The sequence below is a fragment of the Argopecten irradians genome, chromosome 2 (genome assembly GCF_041381155.1).
Source record: "Argopecten irradians isolate NY chromosome 2, Ai_NY, whole genome shotgun sequence".
Classification (NCBI taxonomy): Eukaryota; Metazoa; Mollusca; class Bivalvia; order Pectinida; family Pectinidae; genus Argopecten; species Argopecten irradians.
The window spans coordinates 40,709,014-40,731,728 of record NC_091135.1 but is presented as its reverse complement, the minus strand read 5'-3'; the positions used below and the strand labels follow the sequence as shown (position 1 = coordinate 40,731,728).

Genomic DNA, 22,715 nt, shown 5'->3' with positions numbered 1-22,715 from the left:
ATATTAGAGCTGACTTTTTTGCAGTTTATTGCATGGTATCTGTGCATATGTATGACTATATTACCTTTGAGCTTCTTTTCATGAGATTTGCTTCACTTGGTTTTCAAAATATGGCAAAATGTCAGATTGAAACAAAAAAAAAAGTTGGGGCAGGAGGGTGGGTGCCCAACAGAAAATTGAAAGTCAATCTTTAAGGAAATAAACACCAAACTTGTATTACTGTAAGAATATTTCTTGGCACAACAAACCAGGTGGGCGTTACAAGCCCTCTCGGCCTCTCATTTAGAGGTTTATTTGGCTATTCTTTCGTGTTAAATAAGGCTGTACTAACAAAGTTTGTCACTCACTGATGTTTGTCTCCAGCTAGGGTTTATAGGACTGGTGGAGGAAGAGTGGATTGACACACTGGCTACACTAGATCCCGAGGATGTGACCTTCACCAATTTTGTTGAGAGAGGAAAAGAGTTGGGAACTCAGCTCAAAGAAGAGGTAAGATGAAGATTGCTTCTATAAAATTTTACATCAAATGTTCAGATTCTCTGAAAATGTCATGTTGATACCTGATGAAATTCAAAGTTCTTTATCATTGCAACATGACTTGGAACTCGGTAAACATGGACTATTTCTCCAAAATAATGTGTCTTTCTACATGTCCTTATTGCACATAAAATTCTTCCTAATACAAGTATTTGGTATATGTAAGATTTAGCACTAGACTCACAATCGATTGCAAACTCCCCAAGACATTTTACTGAAAGTCATAAAATTAAGCCTATTTATGTTATGGAAGAAATGACCTTGACCCAAATACAAGGTCACAGTGGATTATCTATTGAGGTAAAAAGTCTTCTCCAAAACCATAGATCCTATATTAGCCCCCTGCTGGGGAAACAGAAAAGGACTGTAGTGCTTGTCTCTGTTTTTGTTTCCAGACGATAACTTGAGAATGGATTGATGGATATTGTTGAAACTTTGAATTCACACAATGGTAACTAGCTTAAGTATGAGGTAACTCAGCATTGGATTGCACTTAAGGTCAAAAGGTTCACAACACAGGTCATTGTTACTAAAAATAGATTTTCATGACTTTTGGTTTCCAGATGATAACTTGAAAAGAAACTTGTTGGATTTTATTGGAATTTCAAACAATGTTAGGTAAGAGGTAACACAGACTGGAATTTGATTTTGGGTCAAAAGTCATCTACAAAGGTCACTGTTACTAAAATAGATTGTTTAGCCAAACATGGTATCCAGGTGATAGATTGATGCAATTTTAAGGTACCGTGTATGAGGTAACACAAGCTTGGATTGAATTTGGGTTGAAAAGGTCAACTACCCTCGAACTTTCCTAAACCAATCATGCACGACCATGAATTTTTGAATGGTTTAGAGAGGATTTGGTTTGAAGAAGAGATCCATAAATAATTGATTAGATGATATTTTGTATCTTTGCAAGGATATTAAGAAGAATATCAATAATATTAATGAATGTGTGGAGTATATTTCAGTTTACTCAGGCAATATTCAGTATATATGTTTAGGACATTCTGGCAAGTAGATTTTATTATGCAGTACTATACCTGAGTTATGAATATACACACATGTATTTTTATTGATCTTGAGTGTTATTGAAAGTCCAAAAGTGTTTAGCTTATGATAGTAAAGGATACACACAGTTTGCAAACAAAATTTCTTTCATACCTCGATCAAATTAAAAAATAGTGACATCTTTGCTTTAATAATCAATAACAACTGAGAAATAGAGGCTAACTTACCTCATGTTAATCATTTATACACCATTATTAACTTTTTGTTAATTTTTAGTTTTGTTTATTTTTTAGGGTGCAGATATTGTCATTGCTTTGACACACATGAGGTGGCCAAATGATCGTCGCCTAGCTGAAGAGTGTGGTGTCATTGATTTAATCCTTGGAGGTCATGATCATGACTACAATATAGAAATGGTAAATGTGTAAGACAAGTTAAACAAAGAGTTAAATTTCTTCCTTCATTATTTTTTTAGCCCGTCATCATCAGTTGGAAGTACTGAAGATCTCATTGTTAAATTTCATAGTGTCCACATAGGATTCCTCTTTCAATTGTCATACATAAATCATTCTTTGGTAGACGCCAAGATCCCTCTGGGATCACTTGTTTATTTATGTTTATAACAGTTTTGTACATCTCCAAAGAGATATTTCCCTGCTGATTTAGGATCATTCATGCCTAATAGTTCCAGCCTTAGAATTTAGGTGATTAGGTATTGGAATGACTATTAGTTTCAGTGCTAAGCCTTGTATGTTCAAAATCTTGAATGTCAGGTACATGTTTATGCCTTGCATCAATTATTCAATATTTGGTTCAGTTTAAATAAAACCATTGCAAACTTGAGATATATGTACTGATTGCTCTACAACGTTTTTAAGGTTTAAAGGTGCCTCTGTCTTACTTAGACACATTGTTTTACACAGATAAATGGAAAGTATGTGATAAAAAGTGGAACAGATTTCAGGAACCTGAGTAAGATTACAATAGGAAAGGATGAGTCTGGTCTGAATCTGGATATCAAAAGGGTTGACCTTGACTCTAGTTGGGAGGAGAACCAAGAGGTCAAGGACATTGTCAGCGAACTGCTAGGTAGCACCTCATAATTCGTTATTTATACTTTTTGCTGATCAATGGAAGCTTTATTGAGACTGTGCAGCCACCAATGATTCAGATGACATATTGTTCAATGAAACTTGTTATCAGTCTGTTAATATGCAATATATCTTGTTCTATAAATGTTACACTGAATGTGATGGGTTTGCTAAAATTAATATCTAATGTAAGAACATCAGACTGGGTCATTTCGATTGATTGAAATTTATTTAATTTGTAAAAAATAAATGGAAATTTAGGTTCAGAATCAAAGTTATTTTCAACTTCAAAAAAAGATTATGATGTAATAGATATCTTTATAAAAGAGTTTCTCCTGATAACAATCTGTAACTGTAAATATAATATTTCTGTTATTGTCTGTTTCAGGACAAGTTGATAGCAAAATGGATGAGCATTTAGGGGAGATGGCAGTAGAAATGGATGGCAGATTTTCTTCTATACGTAGCAGTGAAACAAACCTAGGTTTGTAAAATGTCATTGTTAGAATACAGTCATTATGTACACTTAATTGTAGAATGTTATCAGTACCATGTAAACTTTCAAACAATGGTCTGAACTTACAATTGAAGTAAAGTCAGATACTTTAATTGCAATTGCCTCATGATAATTTAGATTCAGTTATTATTGTCATCATGCATCGTCCGTCATTGTGCGTTGTCCCCTGTGCGTAAACTTTTCATTCAAACGACATCTGCTCAAGAACCAAAAGGCCCAGGGTTCTCATATTGAGCCTGTTGCATGCTGGGATGATGGGCTGTCAATTTTGTTTAAATGAATGACCTTGATCTTCATTCAAGTTCACCGGGGTAAAAAAGGCTAAAATTTGTGAATAACTAAGAGGCATAGAGGCATGATATTGGGCCTGTGACATGCTGGGATGAAGGGCTACTAAGTTTGTTTAAATGAATGACCTTGATTTCCATTCAAGGTCAGAGAGGTCGAATTGGCTAAAATCTTTAAACAACATCTGGTGAATAACTAAGAGTCCTAGAGAAATGATATTGGCTTGCACCATGCTTGGGTAAAGAGCTACCAAGTTTGTTCAAATAAATGACCTTGATCTTCATTCAACGTCACAGGAGTCAAATATGCTAAAAGCTTTAAATGCCATGTTGTGAATAACCTTAAAGTCCTAGGGACCTTATATTGGGCCTGTGACATGCTGGAATGAAGGGCTACAAAATTTGTTTCAAGAATGACCTTGACATTCATTCAAGTTTACAGGGATCAAATAGGCTAAAAAATTTAAACAACCTCTTGTAAATAACTAAGAGGCCTGGAGACCTGTAGCATGGTGAGGATCATGGAACACCATGTTTATTAAAATGAATGTTGTTCACCTTCATTCAAGGTCTAATTCATCAAATGTATCAGAACCTGAACTTCTTCTATTAAAAGAATTATTTTGTATTGCCTAAATTGTTTGCCACTACTATATTCTTTGAGGTGTTGTATTGTGCCAATAGTCAGATGAATGTTAAGGCCAATGGGCCGCTTGTTAAATACAAATCTACTGTTAACTATTTTTCACCTTCAGCATCCAACTACCTGGAATTTTCTTATGGCAAAAATAAAAAACAATATGAATTGTTGTTTCTAGGTAATTTGGTGACCGATGTCATGCTCGAGATTTCTAAAGCCGATGTAGCCTTGTTGAACTCCGGAACTTTCCGTTCAGATAGAATCCATGAGAAGGGTGAATTCAAACTCCGAGACCTGCTCACCATTCTCCCACTAGTAGATCCATTGATTGTATTAAAAGTCACAGGTGAATTGTGTTTTTGTAGATTTGATATGTTTACATGTATATTTATATGAATATATAACATTGCCAAAATAGTCCGTCCATTCGTTAACATTTCTTGTTACCGCTATTTCTCAAAAAGGACTGAAAGGATTATTCTCAAATTTTATATGTATGTTCCTCTAGTCCCCTAGTTGTGCATATTCCATTTTAAGACCAATCAGTCAACAAAATGGCGGCCAGACAGTCATCTTGGATTTTGATAATTAAAGTTTGTTACCGCTATTTCTCAGAAAGTTCAGAAGGGACCTTTCTCAAATTTCATGTGCATGTTCACCTAGGGCCATAGTTGTGCATATTGCATTTTGAGACTGATCGATCAACAAGATTGCCGCCAGGCAGCCGTCTTGGATTTTGACAATTGAAGTTTGTTTCCGCCATTTCTTAGTAAGCACCGAAGGGATCTTTCACATATTTCATGTGCAGGTTCCCCTTGGTCCCTGGTTATGCATATTGCATTTTGGTACCGATCGCTGAACAAGATGGCCGACTGAACGCCATCTTTGATTTTGACAATTGAAGTTTGTTACAACTATTTCTCAGAAAATACTGAAAGGATTTGTTTCAAAATTCATGTGCAGGTTTCCCTAGGGCCCTAGTTGTGTATATTGCATTTACAAACCAATCAGTGAACAAGATGGCCGATAGGCCGCCATCTTTGATTTTGATAGTTGAAGCTTGTTACCGCTATTATTTCTCAAAAAGTACTGAAGTTATCTGTCTCACATTGTATATGTAGGTTCCCCTTAGGGTCCTAGTTGTGCATATTGCATTTTGAGACTGATCGGTCAACAAGATGGTGACAGGCCACCATCTTGGATTTTGATAATTGAAGTTTGTTACCGGTTTTTTCGCAGAAAGAATTTAAGCGATCTTTCTTTAAATTTTATATGTAGGTTCCCCTAGGACCTTAGTTCTGCATATTGCATTTTTAGACTGATCAGTCAACAAGATGTCTGACAGCAGGTAGCCATCTTGTCACTAGGGATCTCTTGTTCATTTTTTCTTTTTTAGCCCACCATCATCAGATGGTGGGCTATTCAAATCGCCTTTCGTCCGTGGTCCGTCGTCCGTCCGTCCTTCCGTCCGTCCGTCCGTCCGTCCGTCCGTCCGTCCGTCCGTCCGTCCGTCCGTTAACAATTCTTGTTACCGCTATTTCTCTAAAAGTACTGAAGGGATCTTTCTCAAATTTCATATGTAGGTTCCCCTAGGACCCTAGTTGTGCATATTGTATTTTGGGACTGATCGGTCAACAAGATGGCCGCCAGGCAGCCATCTTGGATTTTGATAGTTAAAGTTTGTTACCGCTATTTCTCAGAAAGTACTGAAGGGATCTTTCTCAAATTTCAGATGTAGGTTCCCCTAGGACCCTAGTTGTGCATATTGCATTTTGGGACTGATCGGTCAACAAGATGGCCGACCAGCCGCCATCTTGGATTTTGATAGTTAAAGTTTGTTACGGCTAATTCTCAGAAAGTACTGAAGGGATCTTTCTCAAATTTCATATGTAGGTTCCCATAGTACCCTAGTAGTGCATATTGCATTTTGGGACTGATCGGTCAACAAGATGGCCGCCAGGTAGCCATCTTGGATTTTGATAGTTAAAGTTTGTTACCACTATTTCTCAGAAAGCACTGAAGGGATCTTTCTCAAATTTCATATGTAGGTTCCCCTAGGACCCTAGTTGTGCATATTGCATTTTGGGACTGATTGGTCAACAAGATGGCCGACCAGCCGCCATCTTGGATTTTGATAGTTAAAGTTTGTTACGGCTAATTCTCAGAAAGTACTGAAGGGATCTTTCTCAAATTTCATATGTAGGTTCCCCTAGGACCCTAGTAGTGCATATTGCATTTTGGGACTGATCGGTCAACAAGATGGCCGCCAGGTAGCCATCTTGGATTTTGATAGTTAAAGTTTGTTACCGCTATTTCTCAGAAAGCACTGAAGGGATCTTTCTCAAATTTCATATGTAGGTTCCCCTAGGACCCTAGTTGTGCATATTGTATTTTGGGACTGATCGGTCAACAAGATGGCCACCAGGCAGCCATCTTGGATTTTGATAGTTAAAGTTTGTTACCGCTATTTCTCATAAAGTATTGAAGGACTCTTTCTCAAATTTCATATGTAGGTTCCCGTAGGACCCTAGTTGTGCATATTGCATTTTGGGACTGATCGGTCAACAAGATGGCCGACCAGCCGCCATCTTGGATTTTGATAGTTAAAGTTTGTTACCGCTAATTCTCAGAAAGTACTGAAGGGATCTTTCTCAAATTTCATATGTAGGTTCCTCTTGGACCCTAGTTCTGCATATTACATTTTGGGACTGATCGGTCAACAAGATGGCCGACAAGCAGCCATCTTGGATTTTGATAGTTAAAGTTTGTTACAGCTATTTCTCAGAAAGTATTGAAGGGATTGTTCTCAAATTTCATATGTAGGTTCCCCTAGGACCCTAGTAGTGCATATTGCATTTTGGGACTGATCAGTCATCAAGATGGCCGCCAGGTAGCCATCTTGGATTTTGATAGTTAAAGTTTGTTACCGCTATTTCTCAAAAAGCACTAAAGGGATCTTTCTCAAATTTCATATGTAGGTTCCCCTAGGACCCCAGTTGTGCATATTGCATTTTGGGACTGATCGGTCAACAAGATGGCCGCCAGGTAGCCATCTTGGATTTTGATAGTTAAAGTTTGTTACCGCTATTTCTCAGAAAGCACTGAAGGGATCTTTCTCAAATTTCATATGTAGGTTGCCCTAGGACCCCAGTTGTGCATATTGCATTTTGCGACCACCATCTTGGATTTTGATAGTTTAAAGTTTGAAAATCAGAAAAAAGAATTGTAAGTTTGAAAAGCAGAGAAAAGATCCCTCTTTCATTTGTCAGACATAGATCAATCTTTGGTGGGCGCCAAGATCCCTCTGGGATCTCTTGTTTCTTTCAAAATTGAAAATCATATGCAATTGTTTTATAATTAGTGACATTTTTCATTCAAACATTGGTGAAATTTGTGTTGCCTTTTCAGGAGAGGAAATTCTACAAGCTTTAGAGAATGGTGTGTCTCAGTATCCTAAGTTAGAAGGACGATTTCCACAGGTGTCTGGCATGTCGTACGGGTTTGACCCCAGTAAACCCAGTGGTAACAGAGTTGATCCAGCCTTGGTCAAAGTACAAGATGATTATCTAGTTCTGGATAAGGTAAGATCATTTTTTCTTTCAAAATCGAATGATATCAGTACAATGTAACTTGTCTTAACTGGATGACAACAGGACCAGCATATTTAGCTGGTGTAGCCAGGTTTCCAAATAAGTTGTAATTACTATAAATTAAGAAGGAAAAGGCCATACAACTACACTGGAATACACTGGGATCTGCATTAGTCAAGAGCTATTGGACGAGTTACACTGTAGATAGTTCCCTTCCTCACTAGGAAGAAATCATCAAAATGGTTAAACACAACTGCTGTATGTATCTCTTGAAATAATTTTGATAATAGAAAAAAAATGTAAAGTATTGACTGTTCTACAAAATCTTTTCCTTTTCATCAGACTTACAGTTTGTGCACCAAGGAATATATTGGCATGGGTAAAGATGGATATGAAGTTTTCAAGAATTGTGATATCATTGTAAGTGTTTTGTACATGTATAGGTACCTTCAGGTATATTGCGAATGATAAATGATCAAATGAACAAGGTATACATTATAGATACCAAAAGATATTATTTAGATATTACTGAAAGACATCAGTGATGAAATAGATAAAGTGAAACAGATAACTTTCTATAACTGCCTTGAAATAAAGGAATTTTCAGAATTTATTGCAGAAGCAAAATCTGGTACAAAAATAATTACATTTGTACGAGGTTTAAAGAACTGTAGCTTAGTTGTGAACAAAGGAAATTTATATATACATGTATCTTCCTGAAAACTTTCTTTCTGTATGCATACTAGGTGTCATCAGAACAGTGCTGTACTTTGAGTACTGCTGTCAGAAATCATTTTGAGTCTATTCTCATCAAACAAGGACACAAAACCTGTAAATCTGGACATAGGCAAAGTCTTGTCAGTCTTGTTAGGTAAGTCATTTCTTGTCAAATGGGAATGCAAAACTTGTAGGTCTTGACACAAACAAAGTCTAGCCTGAGTCAGTAATACTAATTACTGTTAGCTTGTTTATATGATTTATGAAGAATTTTGAAAATAAAGACGGAACTACTTTTAACAAATTTCTTTTTGACAAAATTGTTAAAAACAACAAACTTTACTAGGAATATGTGATTTCAAAGTTGATAACTAAGATGGGTGATGTGATACTGTAGTATATAACACTACTGTACATCTTTAACATTAATTTAGATAAGCATACATCTTTATAGAATACACACAAGTATTTAGTCTGATTAGTGCAATTAGCTATAAGCACCTAATATGATTATAGTGAAAAAAGGTCAGCAAAAATTGGCATAACACAACATATACCAGTACTTCAGTAGATTTTATTCAGTTCCAAAATTGCTATAATAACACATTACAGTATATAGATTTCCAAGATGAATTTGTCTAGCAACATGGGACTAAGATATGATTTTATAATGATTTTTGATAACAGGAAGAAAAGTCTTGTCCATCAGAAGAGTCAGTCAATGGAGTGTGTCAACTTATCTAGCCGCCTGGTGCGTCAGGTCAGTGTGCACGAAATAGAGACAGAGTCGTGTCTACTGGCTCCGAGGGTTGAGAGGCGCATCTTCACATATAATGATGAGGTAAGTACAGTCTGATGTCTATATCTGTAAGTTGACTGAACCATTGTAAATCTTTTTATAAAGGTTAGTCAAGTTGCTCTAGTATGAATGATTAGTTAGACAAAAAAACTAATTGTTGAGACCAAAAAACATTGATTTATATAACCATGATCTTTTAGTTTACAAGTTTCTGCTGTAGATAGAAGTCAACATTGTACGGAAATTCTCTTCTTTGAAAATGTTTTTTTTAGATATTTAGAAATGGATGATTTACACCATTGGTTTGATCAGTGAAATAGGAAATCTACTACATAATTGATATTCTTATTACTTTTCCCCTGTTTAATTTTGATTTTAAAATCTAAAGGAGGGGTATCAATTTAAGCTGTTTTAGTGATAACAAAATATCTGGCATGAAGGTACTTTAGGGTCAGCAGCATATTGTATGCTGTCCAAATTTTTGTGTCGCCTGCAACGCAAGGGCGACACTTAGGTATCACTATGTCGGCGTCGGTGTCGGCGGCGTCGTCAGCGTCCGGGAATTGGTTTCCGTGCGATAACTGAAGTATTTATAGTCCGATTTCAACCAAATTTGGTATATAGCTTTATATCAATGAGATCTCGGATGAGTTCGATAATGGTCAAAATCCATCAATATTTGCAAGAGTTACGGGACTTTAAAATTGTCAAAACAGAAAAATTCATGGTTTTCGCTCGATAATTAAATATTTATCGTCCAATTGCAACCAAATTTCATAAATTGTTTTATATCAATGAGATCTTGGATGAGTTTAATAATGGTCAAAATCCGTCAATATTTTCAAGAGTTACGGGACTTTAAAATCATCAAAACAGAAAAATCCATGGTTTCCGCTCGATAACTTAAATATTTATTGTCCAATTTCAACCAAATTTGGTATGTTGCTTTATATTAATGAGATCTTAGATGGGTTCGATACTGGTCAAAATCTGTCGATATTTGCAAGAGTTACGGGACCTTAAAATAGTCGAAACATGGCTTCCGCTTGAAAACATTAGTATTTATTGTCCGATTCCAACCAAATTTGGTATATTGCTTTATATCAATGAGATCTTAGATGGGTTCGATACTTTTCAAAATCCATCAATATTTGCAAGAGTTATGGAACTTGATTTCTTCACCTAAATTATTAACAATATTTTCAACTGTAAATAACTATTTTTTGTAATGCTGTGCAAGCGACACATCCACTTCCGTGGAATTCTTGTCTTGGCTTATGGCAACTTAAGAGGTCAAAAGAGATCAATCAAAATTTGTATTACTAAAGTCCTAACAAAGTGAAGTTCAGTAAAACAGATAAAAAATTGGAGAGATAGATCACTGTGAACTAGTTCTGCATTTGCTCTAGGCATTAAAAACTTTTAAATACTTTTGCTGTGAATTTTTCAACCATCTCGTAGTCAGGTGCAGTGTCAGATTGATGTTTAGCACTGCATCTGGATCTTGACATAATCTGCTTATGATGATTATACATAAATCTGGGCTAGATGGAGTGAGTATCATGTTTTAACTAAGCATCTTCTAGGTTTAAATGTTTTAAACAGGTTTTGAATTATTTGTATTTGTTTTATTAGAGAATTTCCAGCAAAATCTTGTGTTAAGTGTCGGTATATCATGCATTCATACATCTTAGTGTACACAAGCCCAGTTTATACCTTAAAATTAGTAATTGGTATGTAGTGACATATTAAAGAGTCTTTGGGAAAGAAACCTGTCAGAGATATAGAGGTTCCCAACAAGTGACTGTTGTTTATCATGCTTATCAAACTCGAGTTGCTTAATTTTCAAATTTTGAAAAGACACAAGCTTTAGCAAGTGTCTTTTAAGAATTTGAAAATTAACTAACGAGAGTTTAGATAAACATGATAAACAACAGTCAGGCGTTGGGGAACTTATTTATCCTATAACTTTAACTATATATTTATACTGTGGTGACCATTTTCTTGACTTCATTCAGGGAAACTTACCACCATACAATGTGTAGCGATATCTTTCCGTCCTAAAATATAGTGCCTTAATAAAGAGCCAATATTCTATTTTTTAATACTTTGAATAAGCAAATACCTGTTATACAGTAAATATAATGCTATTTAAAAGAAAATGCACTATGAAAACTAGCCCAAAGTTGAGAGCCAATCGGAATCAAGAGATCTTGGATTTGACCAATCAGAGACGCCGTAGGTGTTTACACACTGGTGTGTGTAAACATAAATGATAACCAACTGTTATGGAATTTATCACATGGGTTTTCCATTGTGAAACATGCATAGTTATGGGATAAATATATGTTTTTAATTGCATGAGACATAAATTTAATATATTTTGATCTATGTAGCCACCAGCAACTACCTACAAGGAGCTCCTTGCTCAAAATAGCATTGATGCTGCTTGAGGTTGGTTTTTTATGTTCAATGTGCAATTAACGGCCATTCTAATATATCATTGTTAAGGAGAGATTTGTTTTTATAACTTTAATCCTCACCATTTATTGTTATTTTTTCCAGACAAAGCAGATTTTGTTGGCCTCTAGACTGGAATCTAGCCATAGTTTAAGAGATTCATGCATTCGAGAATCCTCATTAGAGACTGTACCCAGTACTGATTTGGAGGAACTGGATTCCGATTTTTATTGAATCATACAGAGATTGTAAGCCTGAAAAATGATTATACAGAGAAATTCAGCTTGGATTCCACTTACAGTATAATATGAATTACTGAGAATGGAACTTCTGTTATTTAACAAAATGTGAAGTATGGAAGGAATTGACTAGGATCAAACTTTTAGTAAAATATAAATGTTAAAGAAATATTGACAGGATATACTGAACTATTGATTATAAATAAAATACTGGAACTGTTTTCTAGTGAAAGAAAAAAGTCAGGATCTGTATAAAGTGAGATGTGGATTTAGGAGAAAAGAGGCCTGGATCTGAGGTCATCTGTCCTGCCTTCAATTTTTCCTGTCGGTTACTTCTTCCTATAAACTACTTAACTGATTTCGACCAAGTAGAGCTGGTGAACCCTTTGACTTAATTATGGGTCTGGTACCCGGAAGGCAGAAAAGTCATGTCTCAGTAGTGGAAACAGTAAATTCTTAAGATCATTCTGATGTAATGGAAATTAACAAATTTAGTCTGTATCATCCTTCAGTTAAAGGGAAACCTTGTTTAAATCATGGGTTTGGCTTTCATTTTTGTAAATCATGCTGAGAGGCAGGTCCAAATAGGTAAAATACAGCTCATTCTGTTGGAATGAAAGGATTTGATCATATTTATCTTAAAGATGCTCCACCGCTGACAAATGGTATTTTTTCACTATCAAAAACACGAGCAGACGATTTAGTATTTTTCTTCAGTTACAAAAGTTACTTACTTTACACCATTACCACCATTGGAAAGTTTGAGCTTCTAATTTTAAGGTAAAATACAGCTCATTCTGTTGGAATGAAAGGATTTGATCATATTTATCTTAAGCATCCTTGGGTGAATGAGACTAAGTTTAGAATATAACACTAATCTGGCCCAAAAGGGTTAGAGGAAATTCAATTTAGTTTTAAAACAGATGAGATACTGTAAAGTTCTTAATTTTGTGGGTGAAAATGTCGCGACTAACTGCTGGAAACTCATTTATGGTGGGTTATTTTCAGTATTTATCTTTGTATACTTTTAAAGTGTAATTCATTCGACAGATTTTTATCAATTATACAAGGGATTCAATTTTGTGAATTTGAGTGAATCCTGAAATTTACCAAAATTAAAATCTCTGCACTTGGGTGGTCGGGTGGTGTAGAAGTTGAGTCATTGGCCTTTTACCTAGCCGGCCGGGGTTCGAATCCCTGGCACAGACGTGAAAAGGTTAGGGGTCACCTGCCCGATCATGTGGGTTTTCTTCGGGCACTCCAATTTCTTCCTACACTAAGTCCCTCGCGCGCTTAAATCTGGGCTACGAGAGTAATTTGCATAAGTTGGATAACTTGTTTCGTAATCGATGTAAAAGTTTATATTTAAAAACTCTGCATTATTATACCAACTATAGAACCTATCCTTTAACTATAAAGGCACAATCAATGTGTAAAATTTGACAGGTGAAAGATAATTGGATCGCAATAATAGGTTTTAATTGCTGCTGTATAGTACTGCTGATATAATTGAAGAAGTGTACATTTGATATTGTTATAACATTAACTTTTATACAATGTACCTTAAAAACCTACTTCACCTAAGATTCATTGGTATTTTGAGCTCACTAAGTTAGATATCTGATAGAAAAAAATTCCAAAGTCATGCAGATTTTGAGACACCAATATTCAACTGTACAAAAAATATAAGAGCCACTTTAAGTTACTCTTGGACATACACTAATGGATCATGGAGAGGTGAAACTTTGGTGTAAGCATTTAAGCATGTTTTTAAGTACATATGTATGTGTATGAATGTATGTTGTCATAAGTCTACCAGCTGCTTAGCTCTGTTAAGTTTGTGTTTGAAATAAGTATAATTCAATCGTTTGCCAAAAATTATGGGCATTGAATACATTTATAAATTTTTATCTGTGCATATCACTGTATAGACCTGGGAACCTTTTTACCTCTGGTGTATGTCAAGTACTGCTGCCGAAAGTGTTACTGTTTCATTTTCATGTGTGACCAGGGTCTGCTTATATAAAACTCTACAAGGATTGAGATTTTGTTGGAGAATTCCCTCATCTATGCAATGTTTTATATAAATGGAGACTGCAGTGTATCTTAGTTTGAAGGGTTCTGACTATCTTGTCTGCTAAATATTGATCCTCCACTAATTTTTGTTGCACAATTTTAGCAGAACCCTTCTAGTTAATGGAGTGCATCAGTCGTGCATATGACTGATTTGTAATATTTATTAACTTGTTATCCTATGATCAGCTTGATACCATTCCATGATATACCATGTACTGGTATACCAACTTTTGTTATACACTGTATTTCTAAAATTGATCTACAAAATATTACTCTGCTACCTCAGTAGTGCCCCGGTGATTCATTTTTTTTCCTCATTAAACTAAGATTTTTCTTTCTTATCTTTTCTTTTCTTTATTTATTTTTTTTTTTTTTTTTCGCCATACAAGTATTTTAGGTACCTTTTTACTAGACTGGCCACCAGACCCTAAGTTGTTGATAAGACTTTCTCAGCAGTTCTTTACTAGATTATCTCCCCCAAGTTTGAATCTTAGAATCAGACATGTAGTAGAGACAAAAATAATCAAGCCAAATTTTAGTGATTTTTTTTAATATTCTAGAGACTGGTGGCAAGTCTACCTTTTTTCACAAGCATATTATTGTTCCTTTAATTGCCATTTTAAATTCTTGTATATTATGTTGTTGTCATGCAATATAGATTTACTAGGTTTTAAAAAATGGTTTACCTGGCAACTACTTTGTTCTTTAATTCATTAAATATTGCAGTTAATTTAATATCATGTTCTTAAGTCCTCAAAATTGAAATGTTGATCAAAGTCATATTAATTTAAAGATGCTCCACCGCTGACAAATGGTATTTTTTCACTATCAAAAACAGGAGGAGACGATTAAGTATTTTTCTTTAGTTACAAAAGTTACTTACTTTACACCATCACCCACATTGAAAAGTTTGAGCTTCTTATTTTACCTCAAATTAAAATTATTAAAAACAATTAATTGCATCCCGAAAAAAATCTGTGGAATGAAGTACTGATTGCGCATGCACCAGAAGCAAAATTAATAATTTTATATTATTTTTTTTTGTGTAAATCAGGCATACATATACACTATTAAACACCAATTATTGTTAAAATGATTAGTATCATTTATGCTCTGTCGGCGATGGAGCATCTTTAAAGTACATTTTGTATTTTTTACCATTAAAATTGCGTAAATCAGAAATATCTCCTATTTTATGTATAAAGTCATCAATATCAAACATCTAAAAATTACAGCAATAAAACTAGTCAAGTTTAGTCAATATTTCATGATCATAACAAAACATCTTCATTAATGAAGAACTTTATCCCAAGATGTAGCACAATAATTAAGGAATATATTTTGATTTTGTTGAGGTTATGAGGGTATAATGATAATGGAGCATGTGTAAATTGTGTAACCCCGGTGAAGCCGGGTTACATAAAATTTACATGGGCTCCATTATCATTATACTCTCATAACTTTATATTTACAGTTTTTAACGCAAGTAAATATTATTTATTCTCGCGACAGTTGCATATAATAAATACTTGTATTTTTTCGCCTTTGTCATCGTCAATTAATTCGATTGAACAGCTGATCGGAATAGAGTCATTCATATGTTCCCACCAAAAGTGGGGTCATGACCCCACATTGCTACGCCAGCGACTATTCCCGTAACAATAAGAATCGCCATGTTGTACTATCATTATACATTGATAATGATAATACTAGAAAGCATGGTTATTGAGTCCATGTCAGTGCAAACTGTAAATATTAAACTTTATCCCTAGATTTAGCACAATGATGACCTGGTGTTATCCCTAGATGTTGAACTTTTCCCAGATGTAGCACAATGATAAACTTCATCCCTAGATGTAGCACAATGAGTAACTTTTCTCTAGATGTAGAACAATATGATGAACTGTATCCCTAGATATAGCACAAAGATGAACTATATCCCTAGGTTAAGCACAATATGATAAACTTTATCCGTAGATGTAGCACTATGATGAACTTTATCTCAAGATGAAGCACAATGATGAAATGTATCCCTAGATGTAGCACAATGATGAACTTTGTTACTATGTTTAGCACAATGATGAACTGTATCCCTAAATATATCACTATGATGAACTTTATCCCTAGATTTACCACAATGATGAACTGTATCCCTAAATATATCACTATGATGAACTTTATCCCTAGATTTACCACAATGATGAACTGTATCCCTAAATATATCACTATGATGAACTTTATCCCTAGATTTACCACAATGATGAACTGTATCCCTAAATATATCACTATGATGAACTTTATCCCTAGATTTACCACAATGATGAACTGTATCCCTAAATATAACACTATGATGAACTTTATCCTTAGATTTACCACAATGATGAACTTTATTCCCAAATATAGCACAATATGATGGACTGTACCCAGAGATTTAAAACAACTTATATCCCTAGATTTAGCATTGATCATTTTTACCAAATTTTATATATATATATCACAATAGATTTTAACATATTCCTATGTATGTTTTTAGTTTATACATTGACCAATTGTTCATTACATTGGCACATCTATATTTCTGAATACATATGTATTTTGTTGAATGACATTCCAGATTTTGTGTTAGTGTTTCCATTTAACTTTTGCTTTTCGATGTGATACTGAGATAGAGATGAAAAGATATTGTAATGTGTTTCTTCCCAATTTTGAACTATGTGAGACCTTATTTTATTAACAGTCAAAAGTTGCATTGTGCTTTCACTATAGTGCTGGTTCAAATTATAAGAATTCATGCATGACACTGTACCTGACTAATGCAACCAAAATTAGAGCAACGAATATATATTACCCTGTGATGTTACCAATATTATGTATGGTGCCATATATTTTGTTACAATGTACCTGCTGTTATGTGTAACCAGAAACATTTGTACATATAGATTGACAACTCTGCCATTTATTCAAGCAGCAGAGGGACTCCTGTATGTGCCAAGGGGTTATTCAATTTATTCCTTAACAGTCACATAGGATGATAATTTCGAAATGCAATAGATTAAGTAGTTTTCAAAAAGTGTGGGTACAATTTTTGGAAGAAGACGACCAGGTAAAATGTTCATGCTTTCAAAAATCATATAAACATTTTAATCAGAATAATTGGTCTTTTCAGAGCATAATATAATGTTTAAACTATATTTGTGCAACAATAACAAATTCAAACTAATAAGTATACTGAAAAGTATTTAGCCAAGAAATAAATGCCTATAAATCGGAAGTCCCTCTTCCATCAGCATAGACAATGAAGGAGTTTACAGTCTCTATGTATAGGCCTATATGTTTCTGGTGTAATTGCTTGTTCATTTAATAATGGCGATATAATTATGTATTCCTTACATGTATTGTTATTTTATACATTAAAGACGTATCCAAAATAAATGCATTTCTTTTTCTTACAAAGTGTCAGGATGATTTTGTTTGGATAGTTAAGTATTTATTAACAATATATGCACATGTAATATTGAATACAATACCCTGTCCCAGTCTGTGAAGTTATTTTTTTCCGTTGCTAGTTATTTGGACTAGTAAACACCAAAATTTTACTAGTCCGACTATTTAATCACTAGTCCGAATTAAATATACAGTCGTTTTGCTTCAGCACTTTAGTCATGATCCGTTTTTGACCCAAATTACATTAGGCAAAGAAAATTTTCACAAAAGGATGTATCAGGACATAAATAATCTTGTAAATATAGTATGTTTACTGATTTTAAATGAGTGGGGAGCCACTAGTCCAATTGGACTAGTTCATTACAATTGGTTCTGGTCCAGCCATAAAATTACTAGTCATGGCCATCGGACTAGTGCTTAAAGGATTTGTGCAGTCAAAAATGATAATTTCAGTTTATGCTGGAAATGGCTTTATTAGCACGTGTAGAAACCTCTCCGTTCCGCGCGCGACCGGAATAACCTGTAAACCGTCGATATCGAGGTCCAAACTTCTGACCGCCCGATTATGCATATTTTCTAGCTCTAAAGCATGTGACATCACAATAGTCTGTGGCTTATAGCTGTACCATAACTGATGTGCTATCACTTACATCGACGGTCACAGGAAAAGCCGATCGACGATTTTTTATAATTACTTTTGAGTGAAGTTAATCGTACAATAACTTTGGCTCGAAAGTAAATAACTAAAAGAGTGAAATTCGATGTTTCAAATACTCTAATTTATGCTCTAATAGCAGGTATCTTCGTGTAATTATGAAAGAAAATCCACACAGAAATAAAAGTTTCGGATTTTTTGTCGAGGAGTTCAGCAACGAATAAGCTTTAATTAGATAATATTTTCCTGTAGTCTGTATATTTGATACATTGTGAATTACAAAGTTTGTGACTGTAAAATGAAATTTTACGTAACAATTTACGAAATCCTTGATTAAAGTATATTGACGTACATACCAGAAACATATATACATATATGTATGTATGTTTCTGTACATACACACCGATGATTGATCATTACAAACATTGTGTTGTGTGTTGCTAACCGAATAAATTGAGAGTGAGAGTCAACATGTGATAGAAAGAATTTATTTTTGATATTATAAAAGATCTAAATATTGAGATATTAAGCAAAACAAACTATTTTTTCAGACCGTGCGGTCGCTTTCAATTTTTAATCGATATACGAGTAGATACTTCGATGTAAATATATTATTAGCCATGCCTTTGGTTTGATGGTTATGTAATACCTGGACCAGGATGTTGTTTACCTGTACACCACGCCATTCATCGAACTCACCTGTAATTACCTGGCCGCGGGCAGTTTGCTATTCGGTGGACTTTATCGGGTATTTGCTATTGTCTTACTGTCAATCAGGTTATGACATCCGTTATTTGAATTGTGATTTGAATTATGGAAACCCCGTACATCTACCGGTATGCTCTAGATTTTTTTATTGTCACCTCCATGTAAAAGCAAATGGAAATAAAATATCCCTGATCATACCTAGGAATATATATTAAATATATACATATATATATATATATGTCGTACACAGGTAAAACAATAATGGAAGTTGACTTATTCTGAAACAAAAATGGTTCTAAGAACTATTTCAACTAAAGATTTAACCTTAAAAATAATTCCAGTCTAGTACTGTAATTACGGAATCGTGGCATACCCGTAATTTCTAAGGTATTAGTAAAAATTCTAAGCATGTATTTTCACCGTTTCGAATCTACAAGTATAGTCATACAAGAAGGGTTACAGCATTACCACACTATATATACTTATTTAAATATCACTAAGTATATTTTTGAAAAGGTACAAGATATTATATCTATTTATAATACCTGTATACAAGTAATTTCATTTTTCATTTGAACACTATATGTGGTTACTTTTTGGAGTATACAAATCTCGGTATGGTATACAAAAGGATCGACAATGAATATACTATTTTAATGATTTAGTATAATTTTGAAATAGTGAATTTAAATCTACACTTATACTGTAATTTAAAAACATATATCAGAAATATCATTGATGTATTTCTGCTTTTTAGTAAACGTTATGGATAAAGTTCCAAAGGCAACAATATAGATGTACATATTATTTTCGGTATAAGTTCGATATTGTTACTCCAATATCACGTAACTGATAATCGTCCACATTTTATTTTTACTCGAAAACTGTGCCGTGTTTGCATCGTTATGGCAGAAGTTTGAAATAAAAACACGGATTCTAGATATAGTCATGCTAAATTTTGGGATTTTAACCGTAAAAAGATAGTGTTACATTATACTGTTTTTTATTACACCGAAATTTACATAATATGATATCTTAATCTCAGTCCAGACTGATCCGAACATCATTTTGATATTGCTATCAAATTGGACTGATTAATTAATCTAAAGTTAGATATACGCTTGTTTGAATGTTTGAAATGGTGTAAATTGAATGTTTTGAAACTGAAAATATCAACATCATAAAGCTAGAATAACCATTTACTCGAAAAACTCAAATTGTAGATCTAACGTATACGTGTATGTGCTGTATAGATGTATAGTACTAGGCTTACCTTGTGTAGCCTCGGACTACTGTGACATCACAAGACCACGTGACCGCCTAGCTCATTATCTCTGAACCGTAGTCGACACTACCCGTAAATCATGACCAAAACCATCCGATAGCGCTAAAAGCTAGGCGATTCGTTGGGTGGGACTTAATTTTTTATCCATCCAAAGCAATATCCCGACGTATTTTCAAAAAAAATTTTTGGCTGCACAAATCCTTTAAAGTCGCAGACTGCTGTCCCTTGGTCAGAGCTGGGATATACCATGTCCTGAGGTCAGAGCTGGGATATACCATGTCATGAGGTCAGAACTGGGATATATCATGTCCCTAGGTCAGAGCTTGGAAACACCATGTCCTGAGGTCAGGGCTGGGATATATATCATGTCTTGAGGTCAGAGCTGGGATATACCATGTCCTGAGGTCAGGGCTGGGATATATATCATGTCCTGACGTCAGAGCTTGGATATACCATGTCCTGAGGTCAGAGCTGGGATATATATCATGTCCTGACGTCAGAGCTTGGAAACACCATGTCCTGAGGTCAGGGCTGGGATATACCATGTCCTGAGGTCAGAGCTGGGATATACCATGTCCTGAGGTCAGGGCTGGGATATACCATGTCCTGAGGTCAGAGCTGGGATATACCATGTCCTGACGTCAGAGCTGGGATATATCATGTCCTGAAGTCAGAGCTGGGATATATCATGTCCTGACGTCAGAGCTGGGATATATCATATCTGGGATATATAACCATGTCCTAACGTCAGAGCTGGGATATATCATGTCCTGAGGTCAGAGCTGGGATATATCATGTCCTGAGGTCAGAGCTGGGATATACCATGACCTGAGGTTAGAGCTGGGATATACCATGTCCTGAGGTCAGAGCTGGGATATACCATGTCCTGACATCAGAGCTGGGATATACCATGTCCTGAGGTCAGAGCTGGGATATACCATGTCCCTAGGTCAGAGCTTAGAAACACCATGTCCTGAGGTCAGGGCTGGGATATACCATGTCCTGAGGTCAGAGCTGGGATATATCATGTCCTGACATCAGAGCTGGGATATATCATGTCCTGAGGTCATAGCTGGGATATATACCATGTCCTGAGGTCAGAGCCGGGATATACCATGTCCTGAGGTCAGGGCTGGGATATATAGCCATGTTCTGAGGTCAGAGCTGGGATATATATATCACGTTCTGAGGTCAGAGCTGGGATATATACCATGTCCTGAGGTCAGGGCTGGGATATATACATGTACAATGTCCTTATTACAAAGCTGGAATACTGTAAACGCAATCAAATTTTAACAAAAACTTGTTTTTCATTGGAGTAAGGCAATAATAAATTAACACATTTGCAATAATTTGTACATTAACAACATACACTGTTTCCAATTAGCACAACCATATTTTATTGCAAAAGGTCGCACAAAAACCACTGATATATGATTACTGCTGAAATATGTATCATATTTTTCCGAGAATAAGTCGCGACTTTTTATCCTGAAAATCTTGAGTGTGACCTTTACACTGTTGACAGTATACCATGTCGAAAGCTCAGAGTTGGGATTTATTATACAACATATATTATGAAGTTAGAAGAGCCCCATGGTCACCTGAGGTCAGATACAGAATGAAACAAAGACATATAAACACTATATACTCATTATTCTGGCCCTTGAAGTCAGTCAGTGATTTTATTTGACTTTTAATCTAGGAAGAGTATTTGTTTCCATTAAACCTGTTAATACAGAAGAAGATTTTTAGCTCACCTGGCCCGAATGGCCGGTGAGCTTATGTCATGGCGCGGCGTCCGTCGTCTGTCCGTCAACATTTCCTTTAAATCGCTACTTGTCATAAAGTACTGCATGGATTTTAACAAAATTTGGTCAGAAACTTCCTTAGGGGAAGGGGATCAGATTTTGCATAAATGGTGACGCTGACCCCCCTGGGGCAGGAGGGGCGGGGCCCAATAGGGGTAATAGAGGTAAATCCTATAAATCGCTACTTGTCCTAGAGTTCTGCATGGATTGCAACCAAATTTTCCAGAAACTTCCTTAGGGGAAGGGGATCAGATTTTGCATAAATGGTGACCCTGACCCCCCCTGGATCAGGAGGGAAGGGGCCCAATAGGGGTAATAGAGGTAAATCCTATAAATCGCTACTTGTCCTAGAGTTCTGCATGGATTGCAACCAAATTTGGCCAGAAACATCCTTGGGGAAGGGGAACAGAACTTGTATAAATTTTGACTCTGACCCCCCAGGGGCAGGAGGGGCGGGGCCCAATAGGGGAAATAAAGGTTAATCCTATAAATCGCTACTTGTCCTAGAGTTCTGGATGGATTGTAACAAAATTTGGCCAGAAACATCCTTGGGGGAAGGGGAACAGAACTTGTATAAATTTTGACTTTGACCCCCCAGGGGCAGGAGGGGCAGGAGGGGCGGGGCCCAATAGGGGAAATAAAGGTAAATCCTATAAATCGCTACTTGTCCTAGAGTTCTGGATGGATTGTAACCAAATTTGGCCAGAAACATCCTTGGGGGAAGGGGAACAGAACTGGTATAAATTTTGGCTCTGACCCCCCGGGTGTAGGAAGGGCGGGCCCAATAGGGCAAATAGAGGTAAATTCTATAGATCGCTACCTGTCCTAGAGTTCTGCATTGATTGTAA

General features: G+C 35.5%; 1 protein-coding gene across 5 annotated transcripts in view; it reads left to right on the top strand.

The window, feature by feature from the left end:
* LOC138315490 (mannosylglucosyl-3-phosphoglycerate phosphatase-like) overlaps window positions 1-17,403 on the top strand; it is a 39,482-nt gene extending 22,079 nt beyond the window's left edge. For 4 of the 5 annotated variants that reach the window (XM_069256549.1, XM_069256548.1, XM_069256547.1 and 1 more), the window contains exons 5-14: window positions 364-489; window positions 1,842-1,964; window positions 2,472-2,637; window positions 3,028-3,123; window positions 4,262-4,429; window positions 7,492-7,664; window positions 8,016-8,093; window positions 8,420-8,544; window positions 9,078-9,231; window positions 11,755-12,661. In XM_069256549.1, the coding sequence (XP_069112650.1) occupies window positions 364-489; window positions 1,842-1,964; window positions 2,472-2,637; window positions 3,028-3,123; window positions 4,262-4,429; window positions 7,492-7,664; window positions 8,016-8,093; window positions 8,420-8,544; window positions 9,078-9,231; window positions 11,755-11,883 (1,338 nt within the window). In that variant the 3' untranslated portion in view covers window positions 11,884-12,661. The other variant, XR_011207502.1, reaches the window with a different exon arrangement.
* The last annotated feature ends 5,312 nt before the right edge of the window (window positions 17,404-22,715 follow it).